General features: G+C 41.8%; 1 protein-coding gene across 1 annotated transcript in view; it reads left to right on the forward strand.

Annotated features, from left to right (window-relative positions):
• The first annotated feature begins 4,900 nt into the window (after positions 1-4,900).
• The window catches only part of AGBL4 (AGBL carboxypeptidase 4), a 1,430,302-nt gene continuing 1,421,496 nt past the window's right edge, over positions 4,901-13,706 (forward strand). Inside the window, exon 1 of the mRNA XM_043449387.1 lies at positions 4,901-4,934. Coding sequence (XP_043305322.1) covers positions 4,901-4,934 — 34 coding nt within the window. The remainder of the gene's footprint in view (positions 4,935-13,706) is intronic.

Consider the following 13,706-nt stretch of genomic DNA (forward strand, 5'->3'; position numbering starts at 1 on the left):
CACCAAAATCATATACACAATGTCCTTTCCCCCTATATCCTTGGAGCAGTCTCTCAGAGCTATCTGAGGTGCTGTCTTCTGGGCTGCAGTCCTCATTTTGCCCCAAGTAAAACTTAAGTCACAACTCTCATGTTGTGCATTTTTTTAAGTTGACAGTTGTGGTAACCTATGAAGCGACACAGAGTAGACTTCCTTTCTGCACCTGAACTCTACAAGTAACTGAGCTTTTTAAATCATTTCTTCTTAGTTAGATTACAAACATTAAAAGCATGAATTTTTGATAATAATATAATCATATAACATTGGTGAATTTCTTAGCACTATTCAACTTTTCCTTGGGCTTGCTATTTTCTGACTGTGAGTTTGTGTAGGTCACTTAAATTCTCTGAATCCTAGTTTCATCTTCTGTGTAGGATGATGACATTAATGTCAATTTTACAGTGAGGATTAAATGAGTTTGTGCATGTGAGAAGTGTCATTGTAACTTGAATATTTCTCTCATTCCATACAGCATCTAACTCAGTGCCAGGCACAGAGTAGGTGTCATTTTAATAAATGTTTACAGAGGGGGTGGGTGAATGCTAAACAGAGAATATTTTTCTGGGGAAAGTCACCTTGGCTTTGTGGTAGATGGGCATCTGTCTGTGGAGGCAGAAGCCATAGGAGATCTTTGAGGACAGCAGATCTCCCAGGGACACTCTGAATGGTAGCCTGGTAAACTATCATGACCCAGGTAGGGGGCATTTCTATTCTGGGTTCCAGGCTATGCTATTTCACATAAAAAAAGGGAAGTCTCTGAGAACTCCAGAAGGAATGCACTCCTTTCTGAAGAGGAGCTGACACACAGGAGAACTAAACCTGGTCCTTTCAGTGCAGATCTTCCCAGGCATTCCATCCCCTCTGCTCAGTTGCCATTTATCTATCAATGCTGTCCGCTGTCCAATAGAATTTTCAGCAGTGATAGAAAGATTCTATGTATGTAGTCTAACATAGTTGCTACTAACCACATGTGGCTATTGAACACTGGACATGTGGACAGTCTGACCAAATAATTGATTTTTGCATTTTATTTAAAATTTAAATTGAACAGTTTAGTTCCATAGAAATATGTTTGTTGACTTTTCAGATTATCATTTAAAAAATAATTTTATTTATTTACGTTATTTTTTGGCTGTCTTGGATCTTCTTTGTTTGCTTGAGCTTTTCTCTAGTTGCAGCAAGTGGGGGCTACTCTCTACTTGCAGTGTGTGGGCACCTCATCGCAATGGCTTCTCCTGTTGCAGAGCACAGGCTCGCAAGCACGTGGGCTCAGTAGTTGTGGCTCCTGGGCTCTAGGGCACAGGCTCAGTAATTGCAGCATGTAGGCTTAGTTGCTCCACGGCATGTGGGATCTTCCCAGGCCAGGGATAGAATCTGTGTTTCCTGCAATGGCAAGTGGATTCTTTACCCCTAAGCCACCAGGAAAGCCCTAGATTGCCTTTTGACGAGAATCTTCTATGTGCTTCATACATTTGTGTAGATTATTTACTACACAGTCTTTTGATTTTCCTGGCTCTAATCTTCCTGGCTCTAATCTACTCTTGACACAGCAACCAGCACAGTGACCCTGATCTCCTTAAAAACCTGCCACTGGGTTTCTACCCACTAAATGATCAATTCTCCCACATATGAGTTCTCCGAGGCTGCCCTCACCTATTGAGGTACCACTCCTGCCTTGGTCTTCACTTCAGATACACTATCCCTTGCTTTGCCCATGTAGTTCCTATTGCCTCAATCATCCTTTCTCTCTGTATCCCTGTATTCTTTGCCCAGCTTACTGGTACTTGCCCTTGAAGAGTCAGATCAGATCAGACACTCTCTCCTTCAGAAAACTTTCCTTGAATCTCCCTTCACTGATACCCTCTCTCCCAGACTGGTTTGTGCCCTCTTCCTCTGGGCTCCCACAGTCTCCCATGCTTTCTTCTATCAGAACACTGATCATGCTGGGTTGTAATTACTGATTAAATCTCTTATTCTTCTGGGCTGTGAGCTCCTAGAAAACATGGACAGTGTTAAATTCTCCTCTTCATCTCTAGTACTTGCATAGAGTCTGCCTCAGCAGAAAAAATCAAGGGATGTATAAGTGAATTGTTCTAAAACATCTTAGATCCTTTAATTACTAAATTTATACTTGCCAAATGCACGTAATCTATTACCATTTGTGACTTAGCAAATTTTTTTTTGGCAGGCAGGACTTCTGTCTCAGTTTGTTGGAAAAGGAAACAGAGGCTCAATGAATGTAAGTAATCTGCCCAAGATTATAAAGTTACAAGGTCGGAGTTTGAGTAGAACCTGGATCTTCAAACTCCCTTTTTTCCACCTTTTTATATTTAATGAGGGCTTTCCAGGTGGTGCAGTGGTAAAGAATCCGCCTGCCAATGCAGAAGACGTGGGAGTCATAGGTTCGATTCCTGGGTCAGGAAGAGCCCCTGGAGTAGGAAATGGCAACCTACTTCAGCATTCTTGCCTGGAAAATTCCATGGACAGAGGCGTGCCTGGTGGGTTACAGTCCATGGGGTCACAAAGAGTCAGACACAACCGAGTGACTGGGCACACACACACACACACAATATTTAATGAAGCGCCTTTGTCCCTCAGCCCTCCCACACTGAAATTCTTACAGCCTTACAGCCTTTACAATTCAGTCATTAGGATTGATATGTGAAAGCTTGTGTATTTTCATCTTGATGGTTGTATTAACAGGACTTGTGAATTTCAAATTTCTGGAATGTGAGGGGTATTTTCTGATGGGTATTTTTATGCAATTTTCTACAGAAGATTCTTGTGGTGTCCACACCTTATCTTTGATTCAGTGTGGGTGAACGGACAGTTCCATGCTTGTTGCCAGCAAACCACCCCAAAGCGTTCTAGTCCTGCTTTTCTGCCTTAAGCCCTAGAAGGCAGCTTTGCACTGGACCAGTGTAACCAGGAAATGTTAAAGAGTTCAAGGTCCTAACCCTCAACCAATGGGGATGGAAACTGAGGTACATGACCCTTGTTCTTAGTGGGACAATGTTGAGGCACATTCTATTAATATCTGGTTCTTCAGAGGGTCTCCAGTGAGATTAAGCCTAGTTTCTACCAAAGCAATTACCTAAATAACACATTTTTCTTGTTTTTCTCCCCTTCCCTCTTTCACTGTCTACTGTTTCATCATCTTACCTTCCCCCAAATTACTAGCACTCAAGTCCTTGCCTAGGCTCTGCTTTTTGGGAACCCAAAAGAAGAAATTACTTAACTATGCAAGAACTTCTTTAGAGACAACACTTTACCCTGTGCAGTTTGTACCAGGGCAGTACTGGACTTCTTTCAAACAGTGACCCCCACCCTCTATGCCTGGATACGTGCTGCTCCCTGGGCCTGGGCACACTATTCCTCTCCCTTCCCTGGCTTGCAGTTGGTCATTCCTCAATACTCAGCTAGGGTATCCTCTTCCCTTTGCAGTCTTCACTGATTAGCCACCTCCTCCCCCTCTCCCCAACTTAGATTTCCATCCCTTTGATCCTGCAGCACTTGTAAGACTAGTTCAGTTCAGTTCAGTCCCTCGGTCATGTCTGACTCTTTGCGACCCCAAACTAGTTTAACCTTCATCAAATTCATTATCTCTTTCCCTTCCTTTGTGAGCCTCTGGAGGACTAGGGGCCTACCTAGCAAGGTATTTGGTAAAAATTAAGTGCTCAATAGAACAGGTAAGAATGTGCAGGTGTGAACTTAGGAACCACTTTTCATTCCATAAATATTTACTTAACACTTCCTTTGCCTGAAGCACAATGCTCCATTATGGAGTATGCAAAGATAAAGACCTGACCCTAGGCATAAGGGAGCTCACTGTCAAGTGAGGAAAAGAGAAGTAAACAATGCATAAAGCATTGTAAATTTTCGGACAAGAATGCACAGGTGACTGGGGGGGGGGGGGACAGAGCAATTCAGCAAAGACTAGGTTCTAGTTTGGTCTTAGAAGGTAGTGACGATTAGCAGAAACAGGTAAGAGCACCCTAGCTATTCTGAGAGATAGACTAGGCCTCCCAGGTGGCTCAGTGGTAAAGAATCTGCCTGCCAATGCAGGAGACACAGGTTCCATTCCTGAGTCAGGAAGATCCCTGGAGAAGGAAATGGCAACTCATTCCAGTATTCTTTCCTGGGAAATTCCAAGGACAGAGGGGCCTGGTGGGCTACTGTCCATGGCATCTCAAGAGTCCACATGATTTACCGACTACAAAAGACTAAACAAGACTAGCGAAACTGAGGAAAGTGAAGACTTTGCTACAGTTGGGGGCTAATGCTGATGTAGAGAGACGAGGAGGCCACACCGTTAGTACTCCACGTGTTTGGGGTGGGATGGGCACATAATTATTCTCAGGGCATTCCAGTTGAAGATACAAGTTATTCAGCACCTTGATCAGAGCCAGGCACACGGTAGGGAGAAGCGCTGGGAAATTGAGAAATCTGTAAAAACAGCCCATTCAGCTCTTCAGTCAGCACGTGCAGCTGCTTGAACAGCATGAGAGCGCGACCCCAGCAGACCAGGTCCCCGGCGTCCCAGCGGCGGCCGAGCATGCTCAGTTGCCAGGACGCGGGCCGGGTTGCACGGAAAAAGCGCGGCGGAGTCCCAGCCCTGCAGAAACCCGGCCAGGGAAGGGGTTCGCTCCGAGGGGGCGGGGCCTCGGACGCACGCTCGCTCCCAGCCCGCCCCCCCGCCGCGCGCCACGCGCCGGCCGTCTACACGCCGGCTGCCCGTTGCCCTGGCAACCGTCGCGCAGCGTCTTCCTGAGGGAGCTCCTGTCAGCCCGCGGATCTCATCGCCCGCTCCCCACTGACCCGCAATTTTCGCGTGGGCTCAGAGGCGGAACGACAACAAAAAATGGCGGAGCGGAGCCAGACGGCGCCTGAGGCAGGTCTGTGGGGGCGGCCGATCAGGGGGAGGAGCTGAGGCAGCACGGCGCTGTCCTGGGCCCTAGGGGACAGGAGACTTGGGCCTGGCGCTACTCCTGAAGAGGCGCCCTCTGTGTTTGCGCGGTGAGGTTATGACCTCGGGGTCAAGGGTCAAGGGAGGAGCACACCCCTTTGAGTGTCGGGCAGAGGCGCGCCGTCGAGGCGTAGTGGGAGTGTAGGAGAGTGTGTGCACTCTTTGGAGTGAGAAAGGGCTGGGACCCCAGGGAAGACGACTCGCTCCCGGAGGGGCACCTGTGTTGAGGGCTGATTGTAGGGGGTAGGCTGCGTCACGGGAGGGGTTGTACACAATCCTGTGGACTATGGGAGGGTCCTCTAAAGGGAGAGGGACTCTAATTCTGAGGAGGCAGGTTAAGTAGGAGGAATGTTACTTTAGTTTAAGGCAGTGCCATGGAAAGGGATATATGAGTATTTGTGCTTCAGGGAAGTGTAGTGACTGAGGGTCACCCCTGTCACAGAGAAAGTATGCAAGTCCTCATATGAGTCCTTAAGAGGACAAGAGGCTTGAGGGGACACCCAGCCCTTCAAAACCCTACCAAAGGAGGCTGGAGCCTGAGTGTGGGTGTGTATGGGGTCAGTAATCTTGAAGGTCATTCAGAATCACAGAGGGATGCACATTCACGTGTCTGTGGGTGGAAGCTGGTCTTTAAAGTGCAGGGAGACTAACAGGCAAGGAGACCTAGGATTCTGTCCCTGAGGGGACTGCCTTGTAAATTTGGCTGGCTTGGAGAGATAATGACCTAAGCCTTATAGGGTCATAGGAGAAAGGGCTTTTACAGTCCTGTGTATGTGGGAGGGGGTTTGTCCCTAATAGGGATTGGGAACTGAAGAACTGGAGCATCAAAGTGATAGCTGTGTGTGTGTATGTGTGTGTGTGTATGTGTGTCTGTGTGTGTGTGTGTGTATAGAAAAGCAGTGGCTTTGGTGAAAGCCACTGTGTGGTGGTGGGTGATGGAGTGGTATCCATAATTTTGTATATGTGTCCTGATTGGGTATTTTGGTTACAAGAGTGACCCACTTGAATTATACAGCCCTTTGGGGGTAGGGGAGGGAGGTCGTGGTTATGGTAAGACCATACAGTGACTGAAACTGGAATCTGTAAGAAGTGATCAAGAATGATTTAAGAGATCATTACCTCTTAAGACCTGCATGGTTTGTCTTTCTTTCATGGCATCTCTGTTCTTGCACCAAGTAAGTCCTCTACTTATTTTATAGTTTAAGCTCCCTCAACTTGAACATGCTCATTCCCTTTTTCATACTCCACCCAACACATGTTTGAGTGCCAACTATTCTCTAGGCATCAAATTAAGCACTGGAAACTCCCTGCTTGTAATTCTCTTACCTTATTCTTTTTTGTTTTCTTTCCTCCCATAGATTTACTGCCTTCACACATATAATTTAATCTATTTAGTATTTTTATTGCTTACTGCCTCATTCCTCTAGAATGTAGGATCCATGAAAGCAAGGGTCTGTCTTGTTTATTAATTCCACATTCCTAGAACCATACCTTGTGTAGTTATTAATAAAATTTTTTTAAATTAATGAATAAATGACCTGATATTGTCTAGGTGTTCAAGGAGTTTCTCTGAGGAAGTGAAATTTTAGTTGAGATATAATAGAGATTGAATAAATGAAGAGATGGGCAAAGAGTGGTCCAGGCAGAGGGAAACCATGTGCAAATACCCTAAGGTAGGAGGAAGCATGATGTATTATATTTAGGGAACTGAAAGAAGACAAGTGTGGCTGCACTTAGGGCAATAGGAAGACAAATGAGGTAAGCTGAAGCAGATCTTGCAGGGCCTTAAAGGCTAGGATAAGAATTTTGGTCAAAAATCCAAAAATGGAGGGAAGGGATTGAGAAATGTTTAAAAGGCAAAATTAATAGGACTTAGTGAAAGATGGGAATGCGGGGGAAGGATGTATCAAAGTGTACTTATAATTTTTTATTTTGTGCAGGTGGATAGTTGGTGATGCCATTATGGAGATAGGGAGTCCTGAAAGGGATCTTGGCTGGGTTTGAGAGGGAAGATCATGTGTTTGGTTTTGGACAAATGGAATCTGAGGTATCTTTGAATTATCCAATAAGTGGAGAGATTGGCAAGGCAGTTGAATATACAAGAAAAGTTGGGGGTAGCATGGAGTTAATTAGTGAAACCGTGAATGTGGATGAAATTGCCTAAAGGGAGTGTAAAGAGTGTAAAGAGAAGCAGCTTGGGATGAAGTGTAGAGCAGTTACAGTATTTCAGTGCATTCTAAAGAGATAGATTAAAGAAGACAGGCAAAAGAATGTTTGTGGCATGTTCAACAGCTTGAATGCTTCCAGGTGATATAAAAAGGAAGACTGAAGAGCTAGATTTAGAGCATATTTAGCATCATTATTGTTGTTATTCAGTCACTCAGTTGTGTCTGACTCTTTGTGACCCCTTGGACTTAGGCTTGCCAGGCTTCCCCATCCTTCACCATCTCCCAGAACTTGCTCCAATTCATGTCCATTGAGTCGGTGGTGCCATTCAACCATCTTGTCCTCTGTTGTCCCCTTCTCCTCCTGCCTTCAATCTTTCCCAGCATCAGCGTCTTTTCTGAGTTAGCTCTTCTCATCAGGTGGCCAAAGTATTAGATTTTCAGCTTCAGCATCAGTCCTTCCAATGAATATTCAGGGTTGGTTTCCTTTAGGATTAACTGGTTTGATCTCCATGCAGTCCAAGGGACTCAAGAATCTTCTCCAACACCACAGTTCAAAAGCAACAATTCTTCGGCACTCAGCCATTTTTATGGTCCAACTCTCACATCCGTACGTGTCCTTGATAAGAGGAAACTAATGAAGGCATGAGCCAGACTAACTTCTAAATCACTAATCACTGGCTCAACCTTTGTTTCTTAAGTCAGACTCCTGAGAGAGAATCTAATTGACACACATTACCTTTTCCCACTAGACCATGTCATAGATCACAAGCCAGTGTAGGATTGATTGTCTTTGAATTGGGTGTCCAGCTATTGCTCTCTGGAGACACCTGGTACGAAATATGTGTATCTGGTGATTTCTCATCTCAGGAGCAGTAGCTGACATTTATGGAGTGTTTATGTGCAAGACATTGTACTAAGTGCTTTAAATGTTTTAATCTACTTCAACATCGTAGCTACACTCTAAGGTATTATCTTTATTTAATATGTGAAGACGTTTTGGCACAGAGAAGTTAAACAACTTGCTCAATCTGCAAATAATTAATGTAAGGTTATAGTTCTTTGGCTATTTTTGACATTATCTGGACTCATTACTTGGCCTTCTGTTTGTATTGCAACATGTTGCATACTGACGAAATAATAGCCATGATGAAAATTCCTTCCCTACAGAAAACATTCCAAGCTAAACATACATTAACAAAGTGAATGGAAAGAACTGGGGCTCAAATCCTTCTATAAATCATGTTTCTGTAACTTATTAGATGTGGACCTCAGATTCAAAATTTCTGAACTTAAAGTTTCCTCCTCTGTAAAATGTGGATGATATTTGCAGTATAGTTGTGTATGGTAGAGATAATATATATGAAGGGCCCAGTAAATGGTATTTCCTTAATTCTGCTGAAGTTTGAATAAAAAAGCTCAAATATAATATATATGTGTATATATATGTGTGTGTGTGTGTGTATATATATATATATATTTATATATGTGTATATATGTACTTTACATATACAGTGGAATTGAGAAATAGATTTAAGGGACTAGATCTGATAGACAGAGTGCCTGATGAACTATAGACAGAGGTTCCTGACATTGTATAGGAGACAGGGAGCAAGACCATCCCCAAGAAAAAGAAATGCAAAAAAGCAACATGGCTGTCTGAGGAGGCCTTACAAATAGCTGTGAAAAGAAGAGAAGCCAAAAGTAAAGGAGAAAAGGAAAGATGTACCCATTTGAAAGCAGAGTTCCAAAGACTAGCAAGGAGAGATAAGAAAGCCTTCCTCAATGATCAGTGCAAAGAAATATAAGAAAATAATAGAATGGGAAAAACTAGAGATCTTTTCAGGAAAATTAGAGATACCAAGGTAACATTTCATGCAAAGATGGGCTCAATAAAGGACAGAAATAGTATGGACCTAACAGAAGCAGAAGAGGTGTCAAGAATACACAGAAGAACTGTACAAGAAAGATCTTCACGACCCAGATAATCACGATGGTGTGATCACTCACCTAGAGCCAGACATCCTGGAATGTGAAGTCAAGTGGGCCTTAGAAAGCGTCACTAGGAACAAAGCTAGTGGAGGTGATGGAATTCCAGTTGAACTATTTCAAATCCTAAAAGATGATGCTGTGAAAATGCTGTATTCACTATGCCAGCAAATTTGGAAAACGCAGCAGTGGCCACAGGACTGGAAAGGTCAGTTTTCATTCCAGTCCCTAAGAAAGGCAATGCCAAAGAATGCTCAAACTACCACACAATTGAACTCATCTTACACACTAGCAAAGTAATGCTCAAAATTTTCCAAGCCAGGCTTCAACAGTATGTGAACGGTGAACTTCCAGATGTTCAAGCTGGTTTTAGAAAAGGAAGAGGACCAGAGATCAAATTGCCAACATACGTTGGATCATAGAAAAAGCAAGAGAGTTCCAGAAAAACATCTATTTCTCCTTTATTGACTATGCCAAAGCCTTTGCCTGTGTGGATCACAGTAAACTGTGGAAAATTCTGAAAGAGATGGGAATACCAGACCACCTGACCTGCCTCTTGAGAAGTCTGTATGCAGGTCAGGAAGCAACAGAACTGGACATGGAGCAACAGACTTGTTCCAAATTGGGAAAGGAGTATGTCAAGGCTGTACATGGTCACCCTGCTTATTATTCTATGCAGAGTACATCATGACAAATGCTGGGCTAGAGGAAGCACAAGCTGGAATCAAGATTGCCGGGAGAAATATCAATAACCTCAGATATACAGATGACACCATTCTTATGGCAGAAAGTGAAGAAGAACTAAAGAGCCTCTTGATGAAAGTGAAAGAGGAGAGTGAAAACATTGGCTTAAAGCTCAACATTCAGAAAACAAAGATCGTGGCATCCGTTCTCATCACTTCATGAAAAATAGATGGAGAAACAGTGGAAACAGTGGCAGACTTTATTTTTCGGGGCTCCAAAATCACTGCAGATGGTGACTGCAGCCATGAAATAAAAAGATGCTTACTCCTTGGAAGAAAAGTTATGACTAACCTAGACAGCATATTAAAAAACAGAAACATTACTTTGCCAAGAAAGGTCCATCTAGTCAGCTATGTTTTCTCCAATAGTCATGTATGGATGTGAGGGTTGGACTATAAAGAAAAGAGATATAAAGAAAGATGAGCTCCGAAGAATTGATGCTTCTGAACTGTGGTGTTGGAGAAGACCCTTGAGAGTCCCTTGGACTGCAAGGAGATCCAACCAGTCCATCCTAAAGGAAATCAGTCCTGAATATTCATTGGAAGGACTGATGTTGAAGCTGAAACTCCAATACTTTGGCCACCTGATATGAAGAGCTGACTCATTTGAAAAGACCCTGATGCTGGCAAAGATTGAAGGCAGGAGCAGAAGGGGATGACAGAGGAGGAGGTGGTTGGGTGGCATCACCGACTCAATGGATATGAGTTTGAATAAACTGTGGGAGTTGGTGATGGACAGGGAGGCCTGGCATGCTGCAGTCCACGGGGTCGCAAAGAGTCAGACACGACTGAGTGACTGAACTGAACTGATGTACTTTACAAGTAAAAACTTGGTTTAAACATGGTTTAAACATAGTGATTGGTATGAGACATTTCTTTTCACTTTTCTTCATTAGCATAATTGATTTTCTATCAAAAGAAAGGTAGGCATCAAGTTTTGGAAAATACTGAATTGTTAGCCAAACTCTGTGTGGTGGGACAAGTCTCTGTATGAGGTGAATTTTGAGGAATTTCCTGAAGGAGTGAAGAGATACATACTTTTTAAAAGCATGTGGGTGTCTCCATAAAGGCCTTCCTTGATGGCTCAGACAGTAAAGAATCTGTCTGCAAAGCAGGAGACTGTGATTCAATCCCTGGGTTGGGAAAATCCATGGCTATGCACTCCATTATTCTTGCCTAGAGAATCTGTCTGGCAGGCTATAGTTCATGGAGCTGCAAAGAGTAGAACGTGATCAAGCGACTAAGCATACACCAGCTCTAATAGATGGTCAGATTTGCAGAAGGAATTTTTGTCTTGTAAATATTATACTTTTAAAATAAGGACATTGTTTAGAATTTTTCTTCTTATCCAAAAATTTGACTATTAATAACACTACAAAAGATACTTATTGCTAACTAAAGGTAGAGGTATTAGTCTCAGGCTAGATTGTACGTGCTTCAGTTTCTCAGAGTCTTCTGCCTTTCCAGCTATCATTAAGAAAACTTTGTTCTAAGTACATGCTAAAATAATTGGCTTTATTTTATTGCCAAGTTTGTTGGGTTTTTTTTTTGGAGGCCCACGTAGAGCAGAAATTTTATAATGATGCAGTCTGTTAAAGTGGCCTGAACCTTGATCACTTTTTCTGTGAACAAAATGGGTCTTCTTTTAAAAGCAGCTTTACATTATCTGAAATTATCTATAGACAAAATCTTGAAATTTTAAAAACCCTTAGAAATGAGCATAATGTTTTCTATCTTTTTTTAAGTTGGGCAAAATATTTAAGTTTTTTTGACTTTAGTTTCCTTATTTGTAAATTTGGGATAGTAACACCTACTTTTCAGGTGACAGAGATACTGTATGGAAAGTGCAGAATGTTTATACCCTCAAAGAAATGATAGCTTAGTTGGTGAGTGCACATCTATGTGTGTGTGTATGTGTTTGTGTGCCTTTTCCTAAAGACTTACTAGTAAAATCACCTTTAAAAGCAGAGGAAATCCAGGTCTACAGTCTCTTATAGGGCAGTCTTACATGCAAAAAATTTTCAAAATTCAGATTATTTTTTCTTATGAAATGGCAGTGCTGTCTTATGTAATGGCTTATGTACCTATGCATTTCTTATGTACTCTTTGTTATAGAACACTTCCAGTGAAGTATGGGAGAGTCCCCTATAATCAAACACATTAATCACATTCACACTAATTGAATTAAAGTTATGAATAGCTTCACATCAATTTAATTTTACTAACAGATTAGTTTTGGCATTAAGGTTGTGAACAAAAATTACTGTTTTTAGAGACTTAAGGATTTTTCAATTATAGAAGAGGGACTGTGGACTGATATAATTTTATCCTTTTTAAGAAAAATTTTTAAAACCTCAGGTTATTTTTTGTCACGTTTTTATCTTTTGTAACATCACTGTGCTGAGCTTTATGATAAATCCCAAAAGTTTTGGAACAGAAAACACCTTTTGTTTCCATGATGTTTATGTGCTTATTTCTTCTAAGGAACTCTGATAATATCTATATTTCTGAGATCTATGAATGTTGCATTTGGCTTCAGTTTCAGTATCTTGGGCTTCCCTGGTAGCTCAGCTGGTAAGGAATTCACCTGCAGTGCAGGAGACCCTGGTTCAATTCCTGGTTTGGGAAGATCCCCTGGAGAAGGCATAGGCTACCAACTCCAGTATTCTTCGGCTTCCCTGGTGGCTCAGCTGGTAAAAATCAGCCTTCAGTGTGGGAGACTTGGCTTCAATCCCTGGGTTGGGAAGATCCCCTGGAGAAGGGAACTGGCTACCCACTTCAGTATTCTGGCCTAGAGAATTCTGTCCAGTCCAGTCCATGGGGTTGCAAAAAGTCAGACATGACTGAGCAACCTTCACTTTCACTTTCAGTATCTTGGTTCAGGGTCATTTTCAAGGAGAGATACTAGAGAACTATAGCATTCAGTTAGAAGGATGCCAATATTTTGATACATATTCTTAACAAAATCATAGCTTTATCTTCAAGTCATTTAAGAACAGCACAGTCGTCTATGATTTTCAGAATATTTTTATTAATTGTTAAATTTCACCAATGGAGCAGGTGTTAATTTTAGTATTGATTTAAGAAGAATTTTCATTCTTAACAGGATTTAATTTTTTTGATTATAAAAAATTATCTCAACTATGAAAGCTTGTGATAATTCATTAATGGTTTTCACCTTATGGGAATATGATAATTTTTACTTTTTACATATCCCATTTATTTAATGGGTTCAGAGAAATTTTTCTTTTTTTTCAAACTGTAAAGGGAGAAGTTTTTATTTGTCATATATTTTTGAGAAATATTGATTGTGAATATTTGACTCTAAATAGGCTTTCAAAATAATGTGCTTACATGTCAGTTGAAGGAAAACAAAGCAAGCAAATGCAAAGATACCTAGAATTTTATATAAGAATAAAAATTTTTATGTAGGATTGGAAATTCCTAAATAAAAACTTTCAACAATGTTATGGAAAAATACCTGAGATTTGTTGTAGAGGCATGGGAAAAAACAATCTGCCAACAATTTGCAGTTTACTTGCCTTTTTTTCAGAAGTCTTAGAAATCATTCATTTGAAGATATTAATCTCTTTTTTTTCCGTTTATTTTTATTAGTTGGAGGCTAATTACTTAACAGTATTGTGGTGGTTTTTGTCATACATTGACGTGAATCAGCCATGGATTTACATGTGTTCCCCATCCCCATCCCCCCTCCCACCTCCCTCCCCATCCCATCCCTCTGGGTCTTCCCAGTGCACCAGCCCTGAGCATTTGTCTCATGCATCCAACCTGTGCTGGTGATCT

Source organism: Cervus canadensis, chromosome 2, assembly GCF_019320065.1.
Source record: "Cervus canadensis isolate Bull #8, Minnesota chromosome 2, ASM1932006v1, whole genome shotgun sequence".
Taxonomy (NCBI): Eukaryota; Metazoa; Chordata; class Mammalia; order Artiodactyla; family Cervidae; genus Cervus; species Cervus canadensis.